Source organism: Amblyomma mixtum, chromosome 7 (assembly GCF_055824585.1).
Source record: "Amblyomma mixtum isolate Tamu chromosome 7, ASM5582458v1, whole genome shotgun sequence".
Lineage (NCBI taxonomy): Eukaryota > Metazoa > Arthropoda > Arachnida > Ixodida > Ixodidae > Amblyomma > Amblyomma mixtum.
Window position 1 is genome coordinate 32,317,514 of NC_143018.1, and position 24,343 is coordinate 32,341,856.

The 24,343-nt window shown below is 47.4% G+C and overlaps 1 protein-coding gene across 1 annotated transcript in view; it reads left to right on the top strand.

Annotated features, from left to right (window-relative positions):
* The first annotated feature begins 10,817 nt into the window (after positions 1–10,817).
* The window catches only part of LOC149335571 (immunomodulatory peroxidase-like), a 71,451-nt gene continuing 57,925 nt past the window's right edge, over positions 10,818–24,343 (top strand). The window contains exons 1-2 of the mRNA XM_089553973.1: positions 10,818–10,828; positions 18,243–18,385. Coding sequence (XP_089410099.1) covers positions 10,818–10,828; positions 18,243–18,385 — 154 coding nt within the window. The remainder of the gene's footprint in view (positions 10,829–18,242; positions 18,386–24,343) is intronic.

The following is a 24,343-nucleotide window of genomic DNA, read 5'->3' on the forward strand; positions in this document are numbered from 1 at the left end:
TTAGCTGCATTTCAGTTGCGGTCAGGTTCCATTCGACGAATTTTTTTTTTTTCAGGGGATTTGAGGAGCAAGACTGTTCGCAAAATAAACCATTGCAGACTTTCAAAAAAATATACGAGTAAAAATTTTCTTTTTCGAAAGGGCGGGATTTTACAATGTGCTGCAGATAGAAAAGTTCAGAAATATATGTCTTTGTAGTAGTTTTAGGTAGCGGCATGAAATATCACTCTTGTGGTGTGCTCGATGTTTGCTTTCTTGAGTCAGAGCCACGTACCAACCCCGCCTACAAAACTCCCCACAAAGTCCAACCATAGGCGCCGAGTTTTCAATCTGCTGGGGGGAGGGGTTGGGGCCAGTTAGCCCCCTCTCTCTTTTTCATTCGCCCTTTCCCCTCCTCCGGGCATGCTCCTTGACCAGAGATATTTATTCATTTTACTCTCAGGATACAGAGTACATTACAGAGGGGAACGACAATTCACAGCGATATAGGAGATAAAAATAAGGTAAGGGGGCCCAGTACTGATCCTTGAGGAACCCCAGAACCAAGTGGTACAGCAAAGGAATCAGCGTCATTAAGGCTGATTAATTCAACCAGAAAATAAGGAAATCCACGGATCCAGTTAAGAACTGCAGGGTCAATGTCCAGCTCACTTAGTTTATGCAATAGCAATGAGTTATTAACTTTATCGAATGCTTTTGTAAAGTCAAGAAATATGCAGTCAAATTTTCAAGCGGAGTCCAAATACAAGTGCAAGTCGTAAGTGAAGGAAAATAGTTGAATGTCACGGAAGCCTTGCTCTGTTAGAGAGAAGGAATTGTTATCCTCCAGAAAGTAAACAAGATGTGTAAAAATATGTACCATAATCAAGCATGCTATTGATCTCAAAGATATAGGCCAATGGATAGATGGATTCTATTTATCTCTTTCTTTATGTACTGGTATGACCCCAACAGTCTTCCAGTCTTCAGTAGTACACCATGATGATAATCTTTAGCATTCCGTATTATATATTTGCCATTTATAGCATCAATGCCGCTAGAGAATGTTAGTTTGAAATCGATAATTGGAATGGTGCCTAGCAAGTCGAATATGGTTTGACCCATCGCGAAAGGATCGCACAGTTGTAGGTCTGGACGTTGGGTAACATTGGATGAAGAAGGAAACGACTTAACGAAATTATCATTTAGTGCAGTAGCACAGAGGTGGCCGGGAGCTTTGCTGAGCTTTGATATAGTCGCTGTTGTTCTTGGAGCGTTTTGACTATGGTGCATGCGATAAATCGAACGTGAAATGCAAGACATTGTGATCGCTCAGGCCGAGCATATGTATTACGCGCGACATGTGGCACCTTCAGATGATGTTAGAACAAGATGTAGACAGGCGGAGAGGTATATACTAAAGAACGGGTCCGCGAGCCATGGTCTCGCCCGACGAGTGACAAATCCAGTCTTCTAAAAACACCGGTTTATTCCTGTGTTTCGTCTGTCCCCATCGTTCAGTCTCCAGGGGGGTGGGGAGGCTCGAGCCCTCTAGCCCCCCCCCCTCCCCCCCCTCGCCTGCAGTCGGGCCTACGAGTCCAACCATGATCTGAATGGAGCCCGACGATGGGGAAAGGTAACAGGAGGGGTCGCAACAGCTCACAGTGTGTCTCGTAACTTTAAGAAACGGCACAATTTGGCACATTGAACGGCTCCATAAACGGCATACCAGAAAAAAAAAATAAAGACGGCTCCGCATCTAGACTTAATGAAGCTGGGACAGGTGCCAGCTGCCGGGACCGCCTTTCAACTACTTTTTCGAGACTGCTCAAAATGTTGGCGGCACAAATGTTTTCGTCGCATAGTCGCCGAGAACGAAATCAACGGAAAGCTTGTTCTTGCTTCACTCATAGCTCGTGCTCGAAGTGGCTTCAAAGCACCTTCCTGCGAGTCGCCTGATTGTGAGACGTGGGCTCTGCTGTAGCTGTTCATTCGAATCCTGGTCCCGTGCTATGGCGACTTCTTATAAAGCGATGGACAGATTTTTTGATAGTGCGACCACTGAATAGCTTTTCGGCGCATAAAGAAGACACCTTGGGAATTGACAGCAGTAGTGAAAGCCCTGAATGCCGTGACATGTCAGGTGAGTGCATCTTTCTTGGGCTCATAGGGTAGGAATGCGTCCTTGTGCTAACTGTTTCCTGCTTGCAGGCAAAAAAATAACTTTCTCTTTCGTAAACGGGTTCAACTCTCAGCGCGTAAGGAACACGTGGGCGATTTCAGATAAGTTAAAGCAATGGGTGGCTGGTTGCCATCATAGATTTCTCTGTTTTAATATGTCTTTGCCAGATGGCGGGAAGGAAGGTATGCGCTGTGAAAATATTTCACAGCACAAAAGGCAAATATTAATCGCCAAGAGGTGGTGGTGGTGGTGAAAACATTTATCTAATCAGAGAGAGGTGTTGGGGGTCGTGACCTGAAGGGTCACACCCTTACAACCACTCGGAGGGAAGTCTAGTCAGGCACCCCAGTGGCGTTTGCCGCAGCCCGGGCGCGCTGCGTTAAGGCCCTTTGGGCCTCGAGGGTGCAGCAACCAGACAGGGTCGCCTCCCAGTCCTCTCGGGTTGGATTTGGGATAGGGGGTAGGGATGCGTTTTGCGGGCAGGCCCACACCTTGTAGTAGGTGTCAGACACCTCCCCACAGTGCGAGCACCACTCGTCGATTCAGGATCGAAATGCTTTAGAGTTGCCGGGCACAGCATCGTGTTGGTGAGCAGGCGCAGGAGTACCCGCTCGGTGGCCTTCCCGAGTCCTTTGCACGGGGTGGGAAGAGTTTGGTGCGTGGATTTGTAATAATCTCGCATTTCCTTAAAAGTGTGAACCTGACTGAAATCGGAGTCCCGGTCAGCGTCGGGTCCCGTGGGAAATGCCCGGAGAGAGAGCGCGCGGGCGGCGGCGTCGGCTGCCTCGTTTTCTTTCAGTCCTGGGTGACCTGCAGCGATAAGCCAGGGTAGTAACCCACCCTTGCTCGACGTTTCGACAAGCCCCTCGCGAGTCGGTGATTATGTGTTTGGAGGAGGAGTCGAAGGCTGCCAAGGCGATGGCATCCTCTTCTGCGTGAATGGCTGACTGGGCCTTGAAAGTAAGGGCGTCTACTGTTTTGCCCTTGTGTATGTCTGTGGCCGTCTACCATCCCCTGGTGTCCGGGCCGGAGGCGTCCACGTAGAAGACTCCTGGTTTGCTCCCAAAATGGCGGTCCAAGGCTTCCGCCCGCGCCAGGCGACTGTCATTATGGTCCTCTTTGGACGTGTTGGTAGGGAGAGACCGAATGTGGAGGGCGCGTCTCCAGTGTTCGGGAAGGCGGCATCTCTGCTCTGTGAATTGGGTGTGCTCTATGTGAAGTAGGGCTAGAAGGCGGCGACCCGACCTTGTCTTTGTGAGACGAGTGTACTGGTTGTTGAGGTGGGCTTCCCGAAGCTCCCTGAAAGTGTATGCCACCCCCAGTGCCATGAGGCGGCTCGTAGAGGTAGAGACCGGGAGGTCCAGCGCTCGTTTCATGATTTTGCGGGGGATGACCTCGAGGGCATCCTCCTCCTGTTTCCGCAGGCAAAGGTAGGGAGTCGAATGCAAGATTCGACTGGTCACGAATGTGTTCGCCAGCCGCGCAAGGCCTCTTTGCATCGTAACCCACCGCGCTTGTTGGAAACCCGGTGGACCATGCTGCCCACCTGGTCCCCCACCTGCCGGAGCTGGGCCAGTGCTGTGTCGTAGCGTTGCTGGTTATGTATAAGAAGCCGAGGACTATGATTTTCTTGGTTTCGTGAATGGGACCGCTTTGCAAGGAGAGATTGATTTGGGCCGACCATGAGGCAGACTCCTGCCTGTACACCCAATGCTGCTCTTTCCAGCATTGGTTACGAATAAAAGAAAATGTATTACCAGAGATGCCTAAAAATTTGTACAGCAAATAGATGGCTTCCGCATAATACACACATTTATTTCGGTCAATTCAGAGAGTTTGTTCTTTCTGAAATTTCACATACTTGGCACACGGAAATTTTTGGGCGAGATTTGGAGGTTTTCATTTCAACAAAGAAATAATTTTTTAATCAAGAAGATTTGTTGCTGCAGTGTATTGTGACGAAGACGAAGCTGGCAGTGACGCGGGACGGAGCGCCCGCGCTAGGCCAGCGGCCATTAAACCATCTCATAGCCATCGTTCACCACGCCTCATTCTTCGGCTGGCCGCCACGTAACATTTGGTGTGAGGTGCTGGGGTGCCTTCATGGCAATCCTGGTCCCAGAGCTTCGGTGTCCTGCGCCTGCCGTGGACGTCGGCCGTGAGTGCCTGGTCCGCGCCGCCCGGCCATGCCCCAGCCCGCCTGACCTGAACCGACCTCGCCGCTCACCCCAGCCCCGTCCCCCGCCCGGACCACAAGACACGGCGACCAAGACCCGACCGACACGAGACCCGACCGATCCGAGACCCGACCGACCCGAGACCCAACCGACCCAAGACCCGACCGACCCAAGACCCTGCCCACACATGAGGCCACCGCCCCCCTGCCCCTGCCGTTCGGTGCGTCCAAGGGTCTCGGCCGTCAGCTCCTGGCACCCTACGGCCCGGATGCTTCGTGGACCAGGACTCATTCTCTCATCTTTCTCATCGTGGCGGCCAGCACTGCACCATCTTCTACATATTGTTCGATCCTTCACTCAAGACCATCGCCACTTCGCCGTCTGTTCGTCACCGATCGGGACGATCGCTCGGAGGCCCCGGGTAGTGTGACGAAGACGAAGCTGGCAGTGGCGCGGGACGGAGCGCCCGCGCTAGGCCAGCGGCCATTAAACCATCTCATAGCCATCGTTCACCACACCTCATTCTTCGGCTGGCCGCCACGTTTACAATATATATCTACCGACTTATAAACTAGCCAATATAAAATTCTTCGACATAGCTTCTACGCAGGAAGAAATCATAGAATGACATGAATTTTGGAAGCGAATAAAAAACTTATTTCTGATACTCTGCCCCGCTATTGTGTGCTATATATATATACCTTCATAAGCAATAAAACAAGTTGCAAATATTGACGCTAGCGCTATAGAAGACGACGACGTGAGGACTGTAAGAGTACAACGACGTTCCCCTCCGTCGGTGTCGGCCCCGGTCGTTCTTGGAAGCCTTCCCAACCGCCTAGTGCGTTAGCGCGTCTTTACACCGACGTGACAATATTGCTCAGGTAGTTGATGAAACAGCTCTAAAAAGCATACAGGGTGCCGAACCGGAACTGGAACCGACCCTGCACCCGGAACCGAACCCGTATATTTGCCCGGGACCTGAACCGTACCGAACCCATACTTTATTCGCCATCTTGGAACTGTACCCGAACAGGAACGATTCAAAATAACCGTTCCGAACCGGTTCGGGACTCGGTACAACCCTACTTTTTTTTGCACCCCGGTATATTTTTTTTTTTCAGGCAAAATAAGATGTGCCACTGCGTCGATTTGCCCACCGAAAGCTGTATGTTGTAGCTAGTGCTAAAATGGCACCCAGTCTATGAGACTATAAAATTGAAGGGAGTCGATTGTCTAGGAAGAAAGTTAATTGGCGCTTCTGTAATGTGCTTTCGGTAATTAGAAAGCACTGAACGCCATCATCATCATCATAGTCAGCCTGACTACGCCCACTGCAGGCCAAAGGCCTCTCCCATGTCTCGTCAGTTAACCCTGTCCTTTGCCACTTCTACACAAGACTGATGTGAAATCATGAGATTATTCGAGTCTTCCCTTTCAATTGTTTGCGTACAGATTTAAGGCGACAGCGTTAGGGAGCTCGTGTGGCAGAAAATCCGTCGTCGGCTTCCTTGACCAGTAGCGAAAAATCCACGAAAATTCCTCACAGAAGCAACCTAAGAGGCAGATGGGCCACCTAGGTCGCGTGACCTCGTCGCATTATCATAACGTGTCCACGGCATTGTGACAAACTGCCCACCGTGGCAGCTGGCAGTTAAAATAATGATTGGTCGCTAGAAGTTGCGCAAGCCCCACAGGCGGCAGCGCCTGCTATCGCAGGGAAGTCGTCGCGCATCGCCTTAACCGCTGCGCCACTGTGCCAAGAGTGGTATGAGGACTCCCAGGGGTCTATGAATGTGAATTAGAGAATGACGAGTTCTGCACATATGGGGATTAACACGTTAAGCTATGCCGTCATACCCTTAAGGAGATGCTCAAGTCCCCCCCCCCCCCCCCCCAAACTTCTTTATTGAATTGTTAGAACTGCTGTAACTCATACCGCACCTAGTGAGAATGGCTTCCCTTGCTTTGTGTCATGTATCATAAATATGAGACACAGGCGCAACGAATCAACCATGCAGTGCGGGGCCACTGCGGTGGCTCAGTGGTGATGGCGCTCGGCTGCTGACCCGAAAGACGCGAGTTCGATCCCGACCGCGGCGGCTGAATTTCTTTGGAGGCGAAATGCTAGATGCCTGTGTGCTGTGCGATGTCAATGCACGTTAAAGAACCCCAGGTGCTCGAAATTTCCGGAGTGGCGGGCTCTGGATAATTTCGACCACCTGGGGTTCTTCAACGTGCACTGACAGCGCACAGTACGCGAGCCTCTAGCTTGTCGCCTCCACAGAAATGCGACCGCCACCGCCAGATCGAACCTGCGTGTTTCGGGACAGCAGCCGAGCATCATAACCACTGAGCCACCCCGGCGGCCTGGTTGCTGGCCTCTGAGACGAGAGGCTTATGCTTGCTGGCGTTCATTCGTAGAACACACTGGCAACGGCATACGTGAAGCATTCACAGCAGTCGGCCTCGGATATATCGGCTGCAGGTGGTGAGAGAAGGTGAATATGGGTGAAGATGAATTTTAACCAGTCAGTGCCCTGATGGTCGCCTACCGGAGTGCGCATCAAGGGCACAGAGGCACAGGTGCGCGCGCACGCACGCACGCACACGCGAACGCACGCACGCACACGTGCACACGCGCACACACAAAACACTGCGCACACACACACACGCACGCACACACAAACCACGGCGCACACTCGCACTCACTCACATGCACACACACACACACGCGCGCACACACACACACCACACACCACACACCACGGCACGGCACGGTAATATTCGAGAAAGGAACCATACTGCTGTGGAGACGAATCGTAGACACCACTCATCGTCGGGTCTCCACAAATATATTCGGCTGGACGCGCTCAGCCAGGCTGGAACGGAACAGCGCTGCGCCAGCCTTGCAGTTAAGCAGCCACGAAATCCAGCCTGCGCGTGCTTGGCAGGCGTACTGGGACAGTCGTCGTCTTCTGCTGCCGGACCACGATGGCACGCTACAGCGCCCCCCCCCCCCCCCCTCTAGCGATAAAGCCATGAGCGAGAAGTGAATGGCGAAAAGCGGATACTCTTGGCGCAAATCGTACGCGACGAGGACTGGCACGGTCAGGAGGGAATGCAGCAGCACAGTTAGCGGTGACGTCGGTGTCAAGATGAGCAGGTTTAAGGCGATCAAATGAGATTGTGTCCTGGCGGCCGTTGATGAGCAGGAGAAAGTGCTTAGGAGCACGCCGGAGCACTTGGTACGGACCATCGTATGGTGGCCGTAAAGGCGGGCGTACGGCGTCGTGGCGGACAAAGACGTGAGTGCACCGCTGAAGGTCGGAGGGGACGTGGACACGACGGGAATACTGGCGCTGACGTGGTGAAATGACAGTGCTCATAGCGCTACGTAGGCGGTAGGCGTAATCTGAGACGTCAGCAGGCGTGGGTGGTGACGGCTCGAAGAATTCGCCAGGGACACGGAGAGTAGCGCCAAACGTTAGCTCCGCTGCACAGGTAGAAGCGTCACTGCGAAGTGCAGTGCGGAGACCAAGCAGGACGAAGGGTAGGCGCTCAATCCATGGCGAAGGAAAAGCGGACGCCAGAAGTGAAGCTTTCAGCTGCCGGTGAAAACGCTCAATGACACCGACGTCATCGTGCATGCTTGGCAGGCGTACTCGGAGAGTCGTCGTCTTCTGCTGCCGGACCACGATGGAACGCTACACTGTCAACGCAAAAAAAAAAAATCACTTGTCTGCTTACATTGTCTGCAAGTCTGCAACTAATGCTACTATCGAACCAATGTGCCGATGACCCAGCAAAGCAAAACAATGATCCTACAGAGCGTGATTCACCGACAGAGTTGCGCTCAAATTTCGCATTAAAAAAAATCTTAGTCGTCCTTAGTATTTCTTATTGTTGCCACATGGAATATCAACTCTCCATGACCCTCCTCGTGCCTTACTTGACCGGGTCGAATTCAGCGATCTCGGCATATTTCCTCGGGCCGCCATCCCTCCCTTACTCCACACGCACATAAAAATTCCGAAAGCGCACACGTCAAGAAAGGGCAACTAGTCAGGAGGTTGAACTTGAGTAGCGTCGTCCTGCACTAAAATGCACGATTCTCTGAACAGTGACTTCAATGGACGTGGAGGTTGGCATGATTATCCATCATGCCGCTTTTCCAAACCCTAAGCAGTCCTATTAACACAAAAATATTTCATCACAAGCAGAATTCTATAGCATAGGGCGGGATCTCCATGTTCTTTTTTTACGAGGAGTACCTATGTTCCACACGAACAAAGAATCACAACACAACACAACATAGCACAGCAAAACACAATACAGCACAACAAAACACAACACAAATAATTTCATTGTACAATAGCTTCTCGTTCCTCGCAAGGGCAGTAATTTACTGACCACGGTACAAACGTACCCTTGGCGCGCAGACACGTCCTAACGCGTAGGATCCATGTTTTACATCTAAAGAAGGTTTTCGTGGCCTATTACCGGTGTCAAGAAAGTCTAGGTAAGGCTGCACGTACATGTATATGGGTAGAGGAAGTAATGAAAGCTTACAACCTTTGTCGTCTTACTTCTGAAGAGGCCGTGAAGGTGTTCTAAGAAAAAGTGAATAGTCATGAATCCGAATGTATCATCACAAAATTTTCTTACGACCATGTGCAGAAAAGACGGATGAGGACCTAGCCGCCTAATAAGCAGAGGTGCCAGGAAGGAATGCTTTGTGGTTTGAAAAATAAAAAACCTTGAAACAAGTTGGTCGACAAAAAGTGCGAGACCTATTCCCCAGACTTTATCAAGGAAGCAAAAAATTATGTCGACGCATAGCTTCCCTTTGACAGCGGCACAGAAAAGTAAAAAAAAAATGTATGTTGAACATTTGCGTCACAAAACTGACGCAAATGCATTGTGCATAACTGGTACTACTCAACGTCGCAACGAAGATATCGCGAATTTCTGTCCCTGCAGGTACGAAGTGACCCGATTCTCCACAAGCCTGGCTGGTTTCTCTATCATATTCTTTTTAGGAGAACAAAAAAATGATGACGACATCAGGATAGCCAGATGTCTCAGTTTTACAGAGTACCAGCGACAAGTCACGATTAGCTGCGTTTTTGAAGGTACTGAGCTACAGGGGGGCCATTGGCCCCGCTGGCCCAGTAAGCCAGTTATGTGACTTTCCTCAAGATCAAAGGAGTCTAAACCTTGCGCTGGTTATGTGAAAAAGAAAAGCCCATAACTGCCTCAGTTTATAAGGGGACGCTACCGCCTACTCACAGCGTGACTGAGGTGTCCATCGACCAAGTGAGTCAGTTGCACTTCTTACTCAGAAACTTCACGCGTGCAGACACACACCGCTGAAACTCGGGGAGGAGGAGGAACAAGGTTTTGTGTTTCATGCAACAAAGTAGGGGCACGGGTTAGAAGGGCGGCTATAATTGCTTTCGCACTGAAAAATTGGCGACGATTGCGTTACTTTCGAAAGCGAAATTTTAGAGCAGCTCATCACCTGTTTCAGCTTTTCTATAGATTGAGGCAAAGAATTCGAGCAACACAAGTGTGTACAATTACAGACAACTTGTTATTTTTCACACATATTCCTTCTTCAGGAGACACTCCACTCACAGTTCTTGACTGTCATGATGGAGGCTTTGTGGTCGGAGAAATATGTGGATATATGGTCGACTTGCTGCATCAATGCCTGGTTCTCAAAGAAGAGGGCTATTCCAGTATTTCGCGAGGTTGTCACAGCCATGGGAGGCGTTACGAGCGAGAGGAACGGGATGTTCTCCCGCATAAGTCGTAAGAAATTCCTGCTTGTCTTTAGTTCGGGACCTCATTGGTAGAGCTAGTGGTCGAGGTTTGGCTGTCGCCGCAAAAAGCATTCAGGCTTGCAAGCCACAAACAGGTACATCAAGATAACTGCGCTAAGACTGACATACTATTGGCGCAAATGGCATGCGTGAAGTAACACATCACATTCGTTGCCTAAGCTAACAAAAACAAAACTAAGCACACCCGGTTTCAGTCCCTGCTGGAGCCAGTGGTACAGGCCTAGCCGCCGACATCCCCGGCACATCTGCACCAGTTTATTGTTTTTCCCCTTTCGTACATAGCGAGCGAGCGCACAGATGTTGCGATGAGGTGTGGTGCAATGAACAACGCAAACATAAAATTATTCAGCTAACGCAGGAGATGTATCAACGTACAGTTCACGATCTTCGTAGAGCCATGCTACCCGCAGGGTCGATGACGGGTAGGGTGAGTCAGCAGCTGTCGCTGCTGTAAAGTGCTTGTAACCACGACCACCAACAACCCAAACACCATCTGCAGGCGTGTTTTTTTGTTATTGTTATCTCCATCATTTCTCCTTGTCAGCCAGCGAAGCGAGGCAGCGGCTGATATAAACGGGCAGGTCGAACTGTCGTCCAGAGAGCACAGCCAGCACAACTTAAGCGGGAGTCATGCGGCAAAGGTAAGCTTCCCGAGTGGAGCCCTGCCTCAGAAAAAAAGTGTACAAGACGCTTCCAGCGATGTTTGAACCGCATTGCGGCTTATCCGACCGGTGGTATACACTGCCGCAGCTTGTTCATTGCACTGTAAACTCTGGCAGATATCCTTAGAGGTAACATGGTAGTGAGCTGGGCCTATTGGAAAATTGGTTCCATTTAGACACATGCCACAACTGGAGAACAGCCGGAAAAAAGTGAACAGTGCATGACGTTTACTTCGAACCAAATAGGTTTCAAAGGTAACACACGATCTCTATTCATCCTAATGTGAACGGCTACAATCACTGTTATTAGTTTGAAATTAAGCGAACAATATATGTAGTGTTCGATCGACATTCCTTGTAGACAGATTAGGCAAGTGGCGCTGTTAAATCAGAGCTGTAATCAAAGTAATGCTGGACTACCTGTAATGCGGTTAGTAAAATGTTCGTTTGGGTTCGTCCGGGAAAGATTGTAGACATAGTCTGAATAAGTGTTCCCTTTTATGGTGGACAGTACTGTATATTAGTGCTTCGTCCCCTCACGGGCGTTGAAGATTTTTTTTTCTTCATAGCTTACGTACGTAAGCAAGAAAAATGGGGGAAGTGCAAGAAAAGACGCACTCTGCTTTGCTCAGAAGGAAACACCAAATAGCCGGAATCGAGGCATTTTTTTTTTAGGTAATCTTAGGGGCTGGGTTTTGACGCACCGACCAACTGTACGGGTTTCGGCCGGGAGATGTACACTTCACTTGAAAATAGGCCAGCATGGGAGCATTGTACCGAAAACGAAGGCAGTTCTTGCTTTGTGTTCATGTCACCCTGAAACATCTCACAGAGGAACGGAAGTTTAGTGTGGGCTTTCCCCTAATACTGTTCTGTTCTTTCTGAAGATGGGGTCTTTTTATCTGCCAAGTACTTATAAAGTAACCTTGCAACTCCTATGAAGAGATTCTCCTTCATCCTTAGTTTGAACTCCCGACGAGCGAAGATACGGATCGCCTTCATGTTGTTACGTGGCGGCCTGCCGAAGAATGAGGCGTGATGAATGATGGATAAGAGATGATTTAATGGCCGCTGGCCTAACCCGAGCGCTCCGCCCCGCGCCGCTGCCAGCTTCGTCTTCTTCGTAACATTACCCGGGGCCACCGAGCGATCGTCCCGATTGTATACTGAAGAAGACATGGACGAAAGGATGCGTGATTCAGCGATGGCTTCCAGGGCAGAAAAGAAGTGACAAGGTGATGAAGTGCTGGCCGCCACGGTGAATGAGACGATCGAAGAATGAGCCCCGGTCCACGAAGCATCCGGGCCGTAGGATGCCAGTAGCTGACGGCCGAGCTCCTTGGACGCACCGAACGGCAAGGGCAGGGGGGCGGTTGTCTTCACGTGGGGGTCTTGGGTCTTGGATCGGTATTGGGTCGGTCGGGTCATTACGGTGGCGGCAACGTTTTCAGTTCATCGTGTCTTGTGGTCCGGGCGGCGGACGGGGCTGGGGTAACCGGCGAGGTCGGTTCAGGTCGGGTGGGCTGGGGCACCTCCCAACAGCACCTCCACCAAATGTTACGTGGCAGCGAGCCGAAGAATCAACCGTGGTGAACGATGGATAAGAGATGATTTAATGGCCGCTGGCCTAGTGCGAGCGCTCCGTCCCGCGCCACTGCCAGCTTCGTCTTCTTCGTAACAATATTATGGCGTTGATGCTAGGGGCTGTCACTGTTTCTTAGCTCATATTATGTGCGAGACTGTAACAGACCATCATACAAAACGGGGCCGTGAAGCCTTAGTAAACGAACTAAAAATCCGAGAGGTTTGTCTCCGAGCCGTGCAGTCGAAGTCCTACAGCATTCATGCAAGTCCTAACATCCAGAAGGCAGCGGACGAGAGTTTCTGTCACCTTCAAGAGATTTGGAACGCTGGTGATTCATATCGAGTGACACAGCATGGCTAAGAAGCGAACCTCTTGGCCTCTAAACTTTCGACAAAGGCTGTACAGCGCCACCAAGTTGGTAAATCTGGCTAGTCTTTTCTGGAGCACTTAAATTTAACGCGGGAAAAAGAAAAAGACACAATGACGGGCTCTACTTTTAACTGATTTATTCAAGTTTTTTCGCAAGGTACTAGAATGACCGCGTGAACAAGCCAAATAAACATTGTGAAAGATTACGACAAAAATCACAAAAACTAAGGCGTACAAAGGAAAACCAGCTTTTCCTTTGGTAATAGAATTGAGGATCAACTTACGCAGTTATTTCCTAAGGGGTTGCTGTTTTTCGCCTTCACTTATTTATCGCCTCAATTGAGCATGGGCCGCCGCGGTGGCTCAGTGGCTATGGTGCTCGGCTGCTGACCTGAAAGACGCGGGTTCGATCCCGGCCGCGGCGGCTGGAATTTCTTTGGAGGAGACATTCTAGAGGCCCGTGTACTGTGCGATGTCAGTGCACGTTAAAGAACCCCAGGTGGTCGAAATTTCCGGAGCCCTCCACTACGGCGTCTCTCATAGCCTTAGTCGCTTTGGGACGTTAAACCCCATAAACCAACCAAACCAACCAATCAATTGAGCACGTCTTCGTCCAGCGGTATTGCACTAAGCGGAACGCACTTGCAATATTTCATGAAGTGGTTAGCCTCACGCACCCTCCTAAAAGATAAAAAAATCTACGGAGAATGTTTACTGCATTCGTATCGGAGCGAAAGCCCAGATTTGTGCTTCGTAGAAGACGACGGTGAACAGGCAGTACCGCGGGACGGAGAAGATGAAAGTTGATGAAGACGACGCTTTCCAATGCACACAGCGCGAGAGCTTGGTGCGAGGCGTGTTGGCTGCGGCGATAGCCTAGTGGTCTCGCTGAGCGGTTTCAAGCAGATTTGTTCACGCAGCCGCGGGTTCGACTCCCAGTCATAGGGTTTTAGCCTCTAACCCAGCTTAAGGTCAAAACTAGTCATACGGCGATCGAACCACGAAGTCCCTTAGTGCAGCGTTCGCTTCATAATACGGTTCCAGTTTCCCATGTTGTGCCGCCGCGGTGGCTCAGTGGTTATGGTGCTCGGCTGCTGACCCGAAAGACGCGGGTTCGATCCCGGCCGCGGCGGTTGAATTTCTTTGGAGGAGAATTTCCAGACGCCCGTGTACTGTGCGATGTCAGTGCACGTTAAAGAACCCCAGGTGGTCGAAATTTCCGGAGCCCTCCACTACGGCGTCTCTCATAGCCTTAGTCGCTTTGGGATGTTAAACCCCATAAACTAACTAAACTAGTTTCCGATGTTGTTGTGCTCGCGCAAACGGTTTTTTACGCAACCGGTTTTGATAGCCACAAGATAGCGGATGGTAGTAGACCACGCAATCTGTGTATCTGACGTATGTTGTTTCGTGTCCTTTTTCTCATTTCCGCTTGGAAAAGCGATGATGCGGTACAAGCATGGAACAACAAACGTCGAGTACGCAGACCGCGTGGTCTGCTACTTTTCCGCTATCTTGTGGCAAGAAGTATATAGGCCAGAACGGTCACTTTGACCACTGTCTGCGCAAGCACAACAACATGGGAAACCGGAACCATGGATCCTTTTTTTGTGTGTGTGATTCACTTAGGAAAGTTTCGCTGCGCTTAAAAATCAGTGCCATATTATTACAAGAGGTCGTGATCAACGAACGCGAGAGTTATTGAATATAATACTGGAAAATAACTGTGTTAGCTCTCGATGTCATTATCAAGGAAAAAGTTGATTTTCCTCGTTATGTCGTAGTTTTTTGGGGTGTTTTGGCGCAATAATTCACTGCGCTTTTTTTACTTGTTAATTCTGTTATGCTATGATATTCGCATCAAAGAGGACATGCCGAAAAAAAATTCTGGATTTCATTGAATAAATCATTTGAAAGTAGCGCTTATCGACGTGTAGGAGTCTTTCTGCGTCCGTGTCAGTATTTAGCGCTTTCGAAATGCCGTCCGAGCACCCACCAGCCCGATCTACCACTCCTACGGCGAAGAACAGCCTCGGTTAAAAGTTTAGAGCCCAAATGATCTGCTTTTGAGCCTTGCAGTGAGGCCTGATATGAATCGACAGCGATCTAAGCCTCTTGGAGGTGAAATGAACTTGGAGCTAACGAAAAGCTTGAACTTAAATTGGGGACAGCTTAGTTGTCTATCGAAAGAAAAATGATAGGTGTAACGTTAAGAGACAAGCAACGAGCAAAGAGGGTGAGGGAAGAAACGCGAGATAAAGACATGCTAGTCGAAATCAGGAAGAAGGAATAGGCATGGACAGGGCCTGTACCGAGAAGCTCATACAACCGATGGCTGTTAAGTCTAACGAAGTGGATTCAAAGAGAAAGTAAGTGTAGCATGAGGCGGCAGAAATTTAGGTGGGCGGATGAGATTAAAAAGTCTGCGTGGATATGATGGCCGCAGCACACAAAGGAGAGGGTTAATTAAAGAAGCCCTTGTCGTGCAGTGCTCGTAGCTAGGCTGGTGATGATGAGGACACGGTGCAGTGAATCTATCACTGCCACGCTTGCTATCATGTACTGGTCAAGTATAGCCGTGAGGCCTGTACAATTTAGTTTCTTCATGGCGTCGGCAAAAGAGAGCAGAAGACTGGATAAACACTGCTGTTGCAATCAATTTCCTGCCGTTTCCACTGCTTTTCTCTTCTTCTTCTTTTTTTTTTTAATCGCGTGGTGGGATGCATACTTTACGACCACTCCATAAAATTGGTTTCAATCGTTCTGCACCTCAGAAAGAAGAGAACCATTTTTATGGAGTGGCAGCAAAGTACGCATCCGACTACATGATTAAAAAAAAAGAAAACTACAATATTCGAGATCAATGAGGAAAAGTATACACCTAATCACACAAAAATCTAAACAGGGATCAAGGGGTCATTTTAAAGAAATTGCAATCGAGTACTTACATATCTCCCGATAACACTGCCCACTAGGGTGACCGTTGACACGGCCACATATCTTGGCATCTGCGTAACAAACATAGATGGCGATGGTCTTTCTGCTGGTGTAATCTTGAAGGACATCAGCGATCGCCTGCCCGTGTTTTGTTTAGCAAACGCATCCTACAAGGAACAACATAATGATGAAGGAAACCTCTTGCTACGCACGATAAACGAAACTGCGTTAAACATTTTCATCTGCCTTATCAACCAAGAAAGCTGGCAGGCCGTCGACAATGAGCATAACCCCGCAATTGCGTACAAGATCTTCTTAGACAAATTCAAACAGTGCTACAATACAGCCTTCCCTCTGCGAAAGCAGAAAAAAAGAAATAAAAAATTTAGAAAACCATGTACAACTGCGGACTTATACAAAGAATACGTAAAAAGAATAAATTGTACCACAGTTTCATTAGCTCTCGAAATTGCGACATATTGAATGAGTTTAAAAGAGTCAGAAACAAATTGAACTTCGATCTGAAAGAAAGCAAGGAATGATTATTATGAAATGCCGTCCGAGCACTCAGAAGCCCGATCTACCCCCTTACGGCGAAGTGCAGCCTCTGTTCAAAGTTTACAGCCCAAATGGTCCGCCTTTGAGCCATGCAGTGAGACCTTTATAGAGTACGTTTCTGCGCTTTATTTATTTATTTACAATATCCCTAAGGGCCCTCGTGCGAGGGTATTACATAGACCTGATATGAATCGCCAGTGATCTGAACTTCTTGGAGGTGAAAGGAACGAGGAAGCTAATGAAGAGATTGAATTTGAATTGGGAAATACTTAGCTGTATATGCAAAAAAAAGTGATAGCTTGAACGTTAAGAGACAAGAAGCGAGCATAGGGGGCGAGGGAAGAAACGCGAGTTACGAAATCAGGAAGAAGGAATAGGCACGGACAGGGCATTCAACGAGAAGGCGAGATAACCGACGACGGTTAAGTCTAACGAAGTGTATTCAGAGAGAAAGCAAGCGTAGCAGGGACGGCATAAAACTAGGTGGACTCGTGAGATTAGGAAGTCTGTGGGGATAGGGTGGCCGCAGCAAGCTCACGACAGGGTTAATTCAAGAAGCCTTTGTCGTGCAGTGCTTGTAGCTAGGCTGATGATGATGATGACACGGGGCAGTAAATCTATCACTGCCACGCTTGCTATCATGCGCTGGTCAAGTATAGCCGTCAGGCCTGTACAATTTAATTTATGCACGGCGTCGGGTAAAGAGAGCAGAAGACTGGATCAACATTGTTGTGGCAACCAATTTCCCGCCGTTTCCACTGTTTCTCCCTTTCTCTTCTTTCTTTTTTTACTTGCGTGGTCGGATGCGTACTTTACTGCCACTCCATAAAAATGGTCGCAGTCAAGCTGCATTCATTCTGCAGCTCACAACGATTGAAGCTATTTTTATAGAGTGGCAGTAAAGTACGCATCCGACTACACGGTAAAAAATACAAATAAAACTCCAACATTTGAGATTAACGAGGAAAGTATACGCCGAACCACACAAAAATCTAAACAGGGAGCAAGGGGTCATTTTAAGGAAATATAGCAATCGAATACTTATATAACTCCCGCCAAATTCTGCTATATGTTTCCAAATTCGTACGACCCGCATTTCTCCCACTGCAGCGAGGTGGCTTACGTATACCATGTAGTATGGGCATGCCAGAAAAACCCAGCTACATCAAGAATCAATAACCCAACAACTGAGTACTGGAATCCAGCTCAAATTCGGAAGTCCAGCTTTCAATGGTGAGCCGGGCGAGAGCGGCGGCAAAAGATAATGGACTCCTGGAAGGAGGGCTCACGCAACCATTTTATACACTAAACGTTCCTCTCTTTCTCTCACTCTCTCAGTCATTCTGCATTAAAATATTGCAATTCCAAAATTAAGTGGCTGCGGTGCGCAAAATTGGTGTACGACATATTACATCCGATTGATCATGCTGAAACTCTCTGTAAGAGTCGAGATTTTTCAACTAATTTAATTTCTGGAATCAATTTGCATAACAATCAGAGGTAGTATATACATCACTTCCAATAAATCAATTAATTTACAGTAAATCTGGTTGAGAAGTCAGGAACCTCAAGACAGACATTCCTACTCTACTTGAGCGACGAAGAATGCGTTCTGAATTTTCGTTTTGAATTCTTGCACTCCAACTGGCGAACTGTGGAGAAGCACTGCAAAATTTTGGCGAAATCAGATCCTCACATCACACCGCATCGCATCGCATCGCATCGAATCCCATCGCATCGCATCGCATCGCATCGCATCACATCACATCACATCACATTGCATCACATCACATCACATCACATCACATCACTGTTCGACCTTTAGGGCAAACGCTCTCTTCACGGAGAAGTGTCAAAGGATGCTTCCATATCTTCTGTTTTCACCATTTCAGTGCGCGAAAAATGTGATTCCTGAATTTGTGGAATGTTTCCAAATTTTTGCAGCATGCTGCTCATCGTATGCCTGTGGGTAGGCACGCTTGTGCAAACATCGGATGGCGGTAGCCTCTCCAGAGAAAGCATGGACGCCCTCGCAGAAAAAGTTAAGGAGACGCTGGCGCATGCAAAGGAAATGATCAGCGAACAAGGTGGGTGGGATATCGCTTAATCGTCTTTATTGGCCGCATTGGCTTTGTAAGCCATCTTCGCTCTTCGCGGCCCCTAAAGTAACTAACCAAGAAGACCTCATTGATCAATTATTGGTTTTGAAGGTTGGGACATAACATCTAACATCAAAACGCGAAAAAAATCACATCCTTATTTGGGGAAATGAACCCACACAATAGGTTGGTTTTTGTTAATTAAACTATCGCTACAGTAGAGAGGATGCATGAAGTTAGAGGAAACCCATGCTTTGGTACGAAAAAAATGCAAAGCAGTTTCATTCTCATGGCCAAGCGGAAGTAAACGTCGATATTCTTGCATCGATCAGGAGGTCTCCATCTGAGAAGTCATCAAATATGCGCCCTTTTGATAAAGCGATGAGAGGTCCAATCTTGGGCGTTTTTCCGAATGAGCTAGACGAATTTATTTCCTAAACCATCAAAAAACATGTGAGCTGGGCCAGAACAAGTACATTTCTGCCTCGAGACAAAATTAATCTTTATTTTAATGCACCCACATATTTATGCGGGCTGGGCCGTAAAGCGTTAAAGGTTTGTTGCGTACAAACAAGTTGGCCTGCATCAACAGTTTACCGCGTAATAATGGCAAAGTACTGGCAAGTGAAAATACCCTGAAAAGGATCAAAAATGAAATAAGTTCCACCTCATTTTTACGAAGTTGAAGGGGTTCGGCGGTTACATCGTTACAGCCGTAGCTTCGTTATAGCCCGTGTTGGCGGAGCTTTCATGGGGAATTGTCATTCCTGCGTTATATCCAATATTTCGTTATGAACCTCTTCGTTTTAATGAGGTTCGTCTGTGCACGTATCGCCAACGCCGGCAGTTTTATCAAAGTACGATGACGCCGTGAGCTATTTTTTTATTATTTTCTAAACATAGGCGAATTCCACGGATCCACATGTTTACTAATGCCTCACGCAACACACAAAAGCAAAAAGCACACCTGCCGCCGGGGTGGCTCAGTGGTTATGGTGCTCGGCTGCTGACCCGAAAGACGCGGGTTCGATCCCGGCCGCGGCGGTTGAATTTCTTTTTAGGAGAATTTCCAGACGCCCGTGTACTGTGCGATGTCAGTGCACGTTAAAGAACCCCAGGTGGTCGAAATTTCCGGAGCCCTCCACTACGGCGTCTCTCATAGCCTTAGTCGCTTTGGGATGTTAAACCCCATAAACTAACTAAACTAGTTTCCGATGTTGTTGTGCTCGCGCAAACGGTTTTTTACGCAACCGGTTTTGATAGCCACAAGACATGACGTCCAACATCAAGACGCGAAAAAAGTTATATTCTTAATTGGGAAAATGAACCCACACAATAGGTTGGTCTTTTGTCACCACAGCAGAGAAGATGCATGAAGTTGGAGGAAATCTATGCGTTAGTATGAAAAAATGCAAAGCAGTTTCCTTTTCATAGTGAAGCGGAAGTAAACGTCGCACTTGCATCGATCAGGAGGTCCTCGTAGGCCATCTGAGAAGTCATCAATTATGCACCATTTTGATTAAGTGATCACAGGTCTAATCTTGGGCGGTTTTCCGAATGAGCTAGTCTTATTTATTTCCTAAACCCTCACAAAACGTGTGAGCTGGGCTAGAACATGAACATTTTTGCCGCGAGACAAAAATTAATTTTTATTTTAATGCACCAACATATTTATGCGGGCTGGGCCGTAAAGCGTTACAGGTTTGTTGCGTACAAACAAGTTGGCCTGCATCAACAGTTTACCGCGTAATAATGGCAAAGTACTGGCAAGTGAAAATACCCTGAAAAGGATCAAAAATGAAATAAGTTCCACCTCATTTTAACGAAGTTGAAGGGGTTCGGCGGTTACATCGTTACAGCCGTAGCTTCGTTATAGCCCGTGTTGGCTGAGCTTTCATGGGAAATTGTCATTCCTGCGTTATATCCAATATTTCGTTATGAACCTCTTCGTTTTAACGAGGTTCGTCTGTGCACGTATCGCCAACGCCGGCAGTTTTATCAAAGTACGATGACGCCGTGAGCTATTTTTTTGGGCGCCGATCCTTGAGGCTGGGCTGCACTGTCATTCACTTATATTTGGTAATCACGGGGTCATGTTCGGAATTGACGTCAGGAGCTTGAATGAGCGGGAAGAAAAAAAAAGGAATTTGCAATTTTTAACCGGAATTTTCTCAGGAATAAATGCACGGTTTGCAGCTGGACAAAAGAGAACATAGCCATAAGCATGCATGTCATCGTTTTTTTTTTTTTTTTTGCTGAGAATAAAAATTGGACTTGGTTGTCTTGAGTGTGCCTTCAAAAGCCGTGTCCTCCATCTTTGGCCTAAGGAAACGCCACAGCGGCGTCTAGCACCCTGTCGTGCTGGTGGCGAGCGGAAGGTGGTGCCATCTCTCGGGGCGTGGAGTATGTAAAAGTATGCAGTTCTCCGCTATGTCATATGTCTCTGGGCCTTTAAAGTTGTCCAAAATGAAATTTGGTGGATTTAAGCATCGATGCCCGCAGCAGCACAGCGATCAGGTGGCTTCAAGAACCTGCGGTCACTACAATGTCGGCTAGCGTCATGTTTTGAAACTTGAGCATCGTTCGATAGACTGATGCGCCCTCGATATCAGTACGATGCTGTATATCGCGTAAGCCGGTTTCAGAGCTCTTACAGGATTACTAATGAAGCAATTGAGCATACAAATACATGCGCGTAACTTTAATTCCCCTTCCAGTCAGACTTATCACGGCATCACCACATTAATTCCATGCTTGCATCTGTTAACTGCTCCTTGGGATTTCTTAGAGACAATCTCCAACCTTCTCTGAGCCGCATTTGCAAATTTGCCTACACCACTTTAATCCAACCTATGCGCATCTGTCATCTGGAATACCAGTCAAACTTACGTCATAAATAGCATTAAATAACATCAGAATTTATTGATTACTTAGGTCACACAAGTACCAGATCTTTAAAAGCACGCGCTCAATTACCAAACCTTTATTCCTGCGGTTAACATACGTGTCTTTCGCTCTTTAACAGCTTTGTAATCAGTCCTCGCATCATCAAGATTTTTTGATGGAACCCGAAACTAATTTTCCATGGCATGATCATCCTCACAGATAAAAACGTGAGACTTGCCGCACATCGCTTTTCGCGAAATGATTCACCGAGCCTGATAATGAAGATATTGACATCTAATATCGCTACGGAGTCTAAAAAACTAAAACGTGCTTTGAATAACAGCTAACAATGCACGGTCTTATTGGTCCCATTCATTATTTCTTAGCGATATGTAGATGCTCCTGTCGTGGAGATTAATTATACACCCGCGGAATTGAGCTGCCATACATTTATTTTTAGTCCTAGTGGTTTACTTGTCATCATTGTAATTATTTTCTTGTGATATTTCTTGCGTTTGAAATATTTGAATTTCTTCGAAATGCTAAGCAGAATATCGTGTGTACTTTTAGTGCAAATTTGTGGCTGCAGCGTGCTCTTTTATTGCCCCCCCCCCCCCGCCCTTTCCTTTGGAGGGCCCTCGAAAGAGGGTCTTTAGCAGTACTTTGAATAAGTAACTAAGCTAAAATAACTAACTAAACAAGATTTTAGTTTCTATGGGTCGTTAAATCCACACGTTTCATGAAAACATTAAAAGAAAAGTATTGCGAGGAAGTACCTAACGAGGGGCTCTGGAACTTGAAGCTCAACTTCTCCATGCTCGATTATTATTCTTCTCAGTAAGGATGAGTAGTCTTTCTCTCTCTTTGGAGAAAGTAAAAGGAAAAACAAATCAGTGTGACAAGCGAAGCACTACACTTGCTGCAAAGTGATTTGGTGGCAATTTGTTACTTAAATCCTTGCAAATACCCTAAATGACATGTGACGGTTTATTTGTTTCGCTGTCATTTCTGTCGGAACTAGACGTTCTCAGTACTAGAGGTATTTCTGTGCGGGGTTTAACGTTCGGAGGCGAAACATGGGCATCAAGGGACGGTGTAGGGGTTCACTCCGGATTCGTTTTGGCCAGCAGGGGCTCTTTAACTCGCGCTAACATCGCTCAGCCCACTGGCGTTTACTTGCTTCTCCCTGACCGAAACAAGCCCTTCGTGACTGGGATTCAACCCGGGACCTTGGAATCGAAAGTCGAGCGCCAAAAGCACTGAACCACCGCATCCGGCCTGTATTACAATTAGCATATCATACTTACTGCGGAGCCGCACATTTCATAAGCATGATGTTTTTGAAATTTCGGCACGCTGGCCTTTCAGAGATTCAAGGTTTCAAGGCATGAAGGTTGTTTTTTTTTTTTTTTCAGACATGTATATCGCATGCCTGAGGAGAAGGGATAAAAAGCAGCTGCTCGACAGTGCTCTCTTTCCGTGAGCTACATGGGTGACAGAGATAAGTAAGAACTGTTAGATTCGAAAAAAAAAGGACATTTCCATAATTCACCATTAGAACAAAAAATAAATGAATAACATTATAGAAGGCCGTTATATATTCAAAACACTACATACATGGTCATAGATACATGCCAATTGCATACACCTTCCTACATTATCATTGAAATATTGCAAACACCTGGGATGAAAAAGATGGCTTCAGTGCATATTTAACTGATGGTCGACGGTATAGGGTTTCGTAATTCCTTTCAGATGCTGCAAATGCGTCTAAATCTAGTGTTAGGGGCTGATGAATGGCAACATGCACGCGTTCGTCTCGCACTGACGTGCGTATAGGACTATCTGAGTCGCACAGCTTCAGGAAACGGATTTCCGCTCAAGTTCAGTACCTCGTGGCGGCCACCATCGGTGTTTAACATAGCTCACACGTGCAACGCTTCGTAGGATAACCGCACTTGAGTTCGTTTTTTGTCGTTAACGGACAGGGACCTTTAACGGTATGAAACAAAGAATAAAATCCGCGGCGTCCTTGCTGGTGCTTTCGTGGGAGCGCAGGCAGACGCGAAACAGCTGCTAGTTTTTCCGAATGATGGAACAGCACGAGAAAGCGTAACCCAAGTTGGATCAGAAAACAAGAAAGAAAGACAATAATGGTAGTGACGGAGCCTTTTATCTTGCGCCTCGTCCGTTTCGGTTGACTTGTTGACAACTGTGGAGGCGTGCGCCCTGTGGAGCGTTTATGCTGCGACCCGAAGCTCCACCTGTCCTGTGCCGTTATTGTAGCTCGCACTGTATTTTGCTGCAGCCCGTCAGCGCCGAGCCTTTGGTGCTCTGTACCGAAACAGCACTGTTAAAGGGAGCCTTGAAATACACGTGTCATGAAAATATGGACTGCAATCTATGTGCGTCGCGTCAGTGTTGTTGCCTGCAAGAGTTGCTGGGTTTGGTAGCACCGAAGAAAAATAGAAATTTAATTAGAAACAGAGGTGTGGTTAGGGACCCTACACCCAGGATAATTCATTCATTCATTCATTCATTCATTCATTCATTCATTCATTCATTCATTCATTCATTCATTCATTCATTCATTCATTCATTCATTACAAATGCATTTAAAAGCCTCGTTCAGACTGGATTGGTTAACACAGACACAGAATGGTGACTGGAACATGGTAAGGAAGCTGAGACAGGCTACATTGAATTAGACAGTAACGTAGTTAACCCTTATGAAGAAAGCTAACACTTAATAAAACGAAGGAAATCATAGGAGAATGTTTCTGTCTCTTTATTTGTGGCATTTATCAATGGAAATTGAAAACCTCAATCAATTTATCGCTGAAAAAGTAAAAGTTACAGGGCATGCATACGGCTCCTATGCATGACTTTCTTGCCGTTATTTTCTCTCATTGTTAGCTGCTTACCTTTGAGTGAAAATGATCAATAATTAAAAAAAAACATCCCGTACGGAAATGCTAAACATTGCATTGTGGCCACTTTTTCGACCGACCACTTATCGAAGCAAACGAGCTTGCTGTGACCATTACAGATTCCTAAAAC